Consider the following 6,834-nt stretch of genomic DNA (forward strand, 5'->3'; position numbering starts at 1 on the left):
ACCAGACACAGCTTGCTTGCTTCAGCCTTCTTGAATGCCTGGTCAGTGTAGCTTTGTACCAGCCTGACCAAGCAGGACCATGTCTACCTTTGGGTACAGAAGAGAGCTCAGTAAATATGAAGACATTGATGAAGATGAGCTCCTCGCTTCTCTCACTGAAGAGGAGCTGAAGGAGCTGGAGCGGGAGCTGGAGGACATAGAGCCCGACCGTAACCTTCCAGTGGGACAGCGGCAGAAGAGCCTGACGGAGAAAACTCCAACAGGGACTTTCAGCAGGGAGGCATTGATGGCCTACTGGGAGAGGGAGACCAAGAAACTCCTGGAAAAAGAGAGGTTGGGTGCATGCGAGAAGGTAAGATGCTGACGCATCTGCTGTTTCCTATAGATATTTGGTTTATTCTGCATTGGCATGATCTCACTGACTGATTTAATTCCTCTCCAGTCTCTTGTGGCATTTTTAAGAACATTGTTAGCCATACCTCTGTGCCTGCTAAAGCGCTGAGTATTAGGTCAGACAGTATTTCCTCTATCTGCAGCTACCTTAAGTGCTCAATTCAGAACAGAAGAAAGTGCCATAAAACTATCATTAGTGATTAAAATAGGAGCAAAAATTAAAGGGCATGTTAGAAATTATTAATAGCTAGAGATGTGGGCTTCTGGACAGTATTTGATTTTTTAAGAAAGCTACACAAAATGCCTTTTCCTTTCCTTAAAAAACAACCACTATTGACTGCTGAGAAACATGTAAGGAAGATAATTTTGAATACATGTTATGTCAGAAGCTGAGTAAGCAGATACCAGGCTTTGTGCTAGCTGGAAGAAAGCAGCTTGTGTTGCAGTCAGCAGCTTGTGTTGCTTTGTTCCTGCTGAGGATCCTTGGCATGGTTCAGGAGTCTTCTGGCAACTGTAGTCAGAGGGCAGCTGTACATTATTTAAAAAGTGGCCTGGGATGGAGTCATCAGTCAAACCATTTAACTGCATTCCCAAAAAAAACAACCAACAGTGTTTGTTAGGCAATTCCTTCCCCAAAATAAAAATGTTAGTAATAAAAGCCATTTCCTGAACTGTAAATGAAGAGTACAGCTGGGCAGGAGTGAAGGGCTCAGTCTTGGCAAGCAGTGAGCACTCTCAGTCTCAGCTGATGTCCACATTGGCACCCCTGATCCTTGCTAAAAGTGTATGTGAGACTGAGCCCAACCAAAAAGCAACTTCTATTTTCATGATGGCTCCATGTAATTTAAAAGCAAAGTGGGGACTTGGGGATTTTTAAGCACTGCTTCCTACCAAGCTTTTACTGTGTTTATAGGGACACATTTTCCGATGTTTAAGCAGAAAGTAATAGAACAAAGACAAAGACAGCAAAACTTAACTCAGAACCTCTAACAGCCTTGATGCAGGAGCTTATTTCATGTGCAAGGAAATAACTGCAGTTTATACATTAGCTAAAATATGTTCCTACAGGAAAGTCAGATGTATTAAATTACCCTGCAATATCCAGGATGTTTTTACATGTAAGTATTTTCTCTTGTTTGTGAATGGTGGTATAAGGTCTTTGCAGGCAAAAGCACAGACCAGTAGCTGTCATCAGACCATTAGTATCAGCTTGCAGACATCGACTTCACTCCCTGTTTGTCAGTCCTAGAGAGTAAATGGCAAGATTAATGTTTATTTCCAGCTTAGCCTGGAACTTGAAACCTGGGCACTTCTAAAAAACCTGCTGAACAGGTCTACTTCAGTATCTTATACAATGACAGGATCTTTTCTTTTTCCATGTATATACAGCATTAATGATGGGTACTGGCTAAACCTCCAAGTCCTGGCAAAAGACTCTATACTTTTGATCTGAGAAAAAAACTTCCAAAATGCATCCTTAAATAAGAAAATGTTGATATGCTGATATAGAGGTCACAAAGACCCTCTCCACTGATGGCAATGAGAAAGGTCCTTGAAAACAATTTTCTTCTTGCTTTCAACCATCTGGAAATTATGCACCTTTATCTAAGATGGTTATTCATGCTCCTTCTATAGTTAGTGGTGACAGATCAGCTGGTCCAAAAGGCAAACAACTTGCAGATAGCCTTTTAGGGTGAATAACTTGTCCTCCCAAGATATTTACCTCAGCATTGACTCTGTTAGTCCTAACTTTTCATCATATTACTCCCACAAAGTAAAGTGAAGCCCTACAGGTTGCCTGCAGCAGTCCTGTACCACAGTGCTGCTACAGTAAGAATATGTCTCTCCATGTTCTATTTCAAAATTATCATGCAGATTATTATGACACCAGACAATGTACATTGCAAATTTGCAATGTACATAGGCAACTAAATTCTGCCTTTGACCTCAGAAGTGCCACTCAAAAAAAATCAAGTAGGTTTTTATTAATTTAACATCACTAAACATATCAATAGTGAATTTAAAGGCACCTCCTTCTGCTCATCTGTAGTATATATTCCTCAAGATATAAAACCAAAGCCATGAAGACTTTTTGGATACCTGGTGTTTTCAGGTCTTAAACCCCTACACATATAGAGAAGATACAGATACAAATCTTAATCCCATAATAAGCCTGTAGGTAGCACAGTATCTCTCAGCATAAGGGCCTTGCTACCCATGTTCTACAGGAGAAGCAATGGGGCTGGGTCCTGCAAGAGCTCTGTGTGCAGGCCAATGCAGTCAGACCCTGCAAGACCCCAGCTACTGAATGCTCAGGAACATCAGGCAGAAACAACTCAATGTCCTGTTTCATTCACAGTTCTGCAAACATTACAATTAGCATCTTTTTTGCATATATCCCAGCACAGAATCGTACTGAAAATTGTGAAACGGTACCCTGCATTTTAACAGGTCTCTATTTTCAGAGCTAGATAACTAAGCAAACTTAAAACTGCACAGGTTGTCTAAAAATAGGCTGTCCTGTTAGTAACACTTTTGTTTTCCAGAAACAGAATCACTGTGTCTCTGCACAGTGTACTCACTTTGCAAAATACAATCTAGTATTTTACAGAGATTAAAACACAAGTATTGCTAAAGTAGTGCTTACAGAACAATTATAATTCATCCAAAGTTTTACATTTACAATTGTAAAGAAAGATGTGTGCCTATAGTTTTTCCAGTAGGCAAAACATGACATGGAAGACCTTTTGAGCAAGAGGTTTAAAGTTGGTTGTAGATTCGGGGTTCTGTAACACCCCATAGATCCCCATCACACTGCTGGAGTCCTCCATGGGGAGAGTGAGTCTTTCCTGGGGTAGAGACCTTTTCCTTCTCCTCTACATAGAGTTCTCTGTAGCCACCATAATTGCTAAAGGCAACAAGTGGAGCTTTAGGGCATGGTTCCACATTTGCCTTCCTGGTACCCACCAAACACACTAAAAGAACCTTGTGTTTCAGAAAAACGATGCATTTGCTCTGTAGACAAATGAGTTATAACAATTTTCAGTGTGGTGGCTGACCTGTGACAGCTTGTGGTGAGCACCAGCATAGCTCCTGACAAACACAAAGAAATTCAGGGGTTATTGACATGTGGTTACATGTTACCTGTGGCAATGCACCTCAAACCTTTCTTCACAAATAGTTTATTAGTATGTGCAGCCCATCCAAAGTATTTTTGACATGACTTCTCAAATTCAGTACTGTTTTGCATGCTGGTATACAAGACTACACATGCAGACACTATTTGTATTTTAAAACATGGCAACCTTTAATTTTTTAGACATACTAACATATGCAAGGGAGTCTGAGATGTCTAATCCTCATGAAATGAAGAAGCTTGTTGCTCATGTTCATTCTGAAATTGTTGTCTTATGTTTCTGCTGTCAAGGATCCAAATGATATCCCCTGGTAGACATGCCAACACATAGAATACCTGAAGTATGTCTGTGTCATAATACCTTGTATCAAGTTGTCTCTCAGCAGAAATCACTGACATTGGTAGAGTGTTTGCAATTTATGCTAAGCATTTTCTAAAGAATGTAAAAGAAATAATGTTGCATAGGTGTTAGATGAATCATTTTCTGTTCTCCTAACTGTATCTGTTTGTTTTTAGCTTTCAATGTTAATTTATATAGTGACAGTATAATTGTTCCTGTGCTAAAAGGCAGCAGTTCCATTACTTCAATCATGTTTAACACCCACACCTACGTTCCTGTTCAGGATTCTGAGCAAGAAGAGGACAATTCGGAAGAACTTCAAGAAGAATGTTTCACAGAAAGCAATAGTGAAGTGTCTGAGGAGGCATATACTGAAGAGGATGATGAAGAAGAAGATGAAGAGGAAAATGAAGATGAGAGTGATGATGAGAATGAGGAAGAGCAAAATGCTGCAGCTGGCAGGCATTCTGACCACATCAGACACAAAAAGTGTAATGGTGCAAAGGACAATGAAAGCTTCCTCAATGGCCATGATGGAAAAGACAGTGATAATCGGAGCTCAAAAAGCAGTGCCATCCACCCTTGTGGAAATCCAACAGTTATTGAAGATGCTTTGGAAAAAGTTAGGAGCAACGACCCTGACACCACAGAGGTCAATCTGAACAACATTGAAAACATCACTTCACAGATGCTTATACAATTTTCTCAAGCCCTGAGGGACAACACAATGGTTAAGTCATTCAGCTTGGCTAACACCCATGCTGATGACAACGTGGCAATAGCTATTGCTGGTATGTTAAAGGTTAATCAGCATATAACTAGTCTAAATATTGAGTCAAATTTTATCACAGGCAAAGGCGTGCTGGCCATCATGAGAGCTTTGCAGCACAACAAGGTTCTAACAGAACTGCGCTTCCACAATCAAAGGCACATCATGGGCAGCCAGGTGGAAATGGACATAGTCAAACTGCTGAAAGAGAACACCACTCTGGTAAAGCTGGGCTACCACTTTGACCTTGCTGGCCCACGAATGAGCATGACAAGTATCCTGACAAGAAATATGGATAAACAAAGGCAAAAGCGTATGCAGGAGCAGCGGCAGCAAGAGTCAGGTTGTGACGGAGCTGTCAATCCAAAGACCAAAGTTCTGCAGAAGGGGACACCTCGGTCCTCACCCTACGTGTCGCCTAAAAGCTCACCATGGTCTTCCCCAAAGCTCCCTAAGAAAGCACTGCCAGTGAAATGTCAGCCTTCAGCACCTGCACCCCCACCTCCCCTTCCCCCCTCGCCCCCACCTCCCCCTCCTCCTCCCCCTCCTCCACTTCTTCCAGAGAAGAAGGCACCTACCAGGAATATAGCTGAAGTCATCAAACAGCAAGAAAGCTCAAAAAAAGCCTTACATAATGGACAGAAAAAGAAAAAAGGCAAAAAACCCAGAAAACATGAGAACAACATATTGAAAGAAATTAAAGATTCTTTAAAATCAATCTCAGACAGAAAATCAGAGGAAGGCTCACGACCCTCCACCCGGCCATCCACCCCACAAAGGTCTCTCCATGACAACCTCATGGAAGCAATTCGGGCAAGCAGCATAAAGCAATTAAGGCGGGTAAGTAAGAGATCCTAGGTCAGTAACTGATTGTGGTCCAAATATAGCACAAGCTCAGTTAATTTTAGTACACACATTTAGTTAAAAAAAAATCTCAGAAATGTGAGCATAATGAAGCACTTTGGAGGAGGCTTCCCTCTGATTGAGCTTTTCTCAGCACAGTGATTTCTGTCTGACTGTGATTTTGATAGAAAGTGGGGTACTTTCCCAGGCTCAGTCTTGTTATGGGAGATAATGTGTAGCACAGAGCTCTTGGCAGTGTATGTCTGCAGGAATTTCAGGTATTTTGCCATCTAGACTGTACAGCAAATGTAATGAATGCCCTTCCCTTCCCTGTTTCATAGGTGGAGGTACCAGAAGCCCTTCGGTGAAAGCCTGGATGGCAGAACAAGCAGAGCAGTGATCGAGGGGAGGCTGCTTGTCCTTTCACTGGTGATAACATAGACTGTCTAGAAAGCTGCTTCCAAAGTACACTCTTAGATTCAAGCCATTTCTCTTTTATTTCAAAGAAATAAACCTGCTAAATACAAAAGAATGCTTTAAGGATCCATTTGCATTGCAATCTGTAAATATGGAAATAATTTTCTTTTTTTATTTAATGAGATTTATATTGAGAAGTTGTTGCTTATTTAGATATTCTTGTTAATATCTGATTGCACATAACTGGACAAGTTCTTTACACTGAGATGTAATAGTTTACCAGCCTGTGGTTTCTTCTTTTTTTTTTTTTCCATGAATTTACAATAAATGTGGTTTGAAGCTTTCAAGCAGACACATAGTCCTGGATTTCTGTGAGTGAAAATCCACCAGATGCTTGCACCAAGTTCAGGAGCATTTGGGAAGTCTCCTGGGAAAGCACCTGAGCTCTTTCTCAGCTGCCCCTGAGCATGTGTGGAGGACAGTACCTGAGCCCATATGTTAGTGCAGTTTCATATTTGTATTGGAGAAAATGGTTTATAAGGCCGTTAAAACTAAGCTATGGGTTGTGTCAGGCCACCAGTATGGCCCACCAGGTCCTTAACCTTGGCCTAAGGAACTGGAAGATGAACAGAGCTGTAGATCACCTTGACTCAGAGGCTGATAGTTAATGTCAATATTTTAAGGATGCGGCAGAGTTATTCAAGTGAGATCCCTTCAGTACAAGTCCTGTCTGTAATCAGAACTAACCCCAGTGCAGACATCCAGTCAGACAGAGAAACTTGAAAAGCAGCTACCAACCAGGTGGAGAAAGGCTTTCCTATGGTATCAGTTGAACAACAAGCAGGGTGTGAACTGTCAATGTGATACAGTGGAAGCAGAGCCAATGTCACTTGGAGATGCACAACTGGAGATATCACATCACAGGCAATGGCACGA

At 41.4% G+C, this 6,834-nt stretch overlaps 1 protein-coding gene across 1 annotated transcript; it reads left to right on the forward strand.

The window, feature by feature from the left end:
• LMOD2 (leiomodin 2) lies at positions 1–5,993 on the forward strand. Its single transcript, XM_030960318.1, has 3 exons — positions 1–352; positions 4,153–5,478; positions 5,823–5,993. The coding sequence occupies exons 1-3, from the start codon at positions 80–82 to the stop codon at positions 5,847–5,849; spliced, it is 1,626 nt and encodes a 541-aa protein (XP_030816178.1). The 5' UTR covers positions 1–79; the 3' UTR covers positions 5,850–5,993.
• The last annotated feature ends 841 nt before the right edge of the window (positions 5,994–6,834 follow it).

Source organism: Camarhynchus parvulus, chromosome 1A (genome assembly GCF_901933205.1).
Source record: "Camarhynchus parvulus chromosome 1A, STF_HiC, whole genome shotgun sequence".
NCBI classification, from domain to species: Eukaryota; Metazoa; Chordata; class Aves; order Passeriformes; family Thraupidae; genus Camarhynchus; species Camarhynchus parvulus.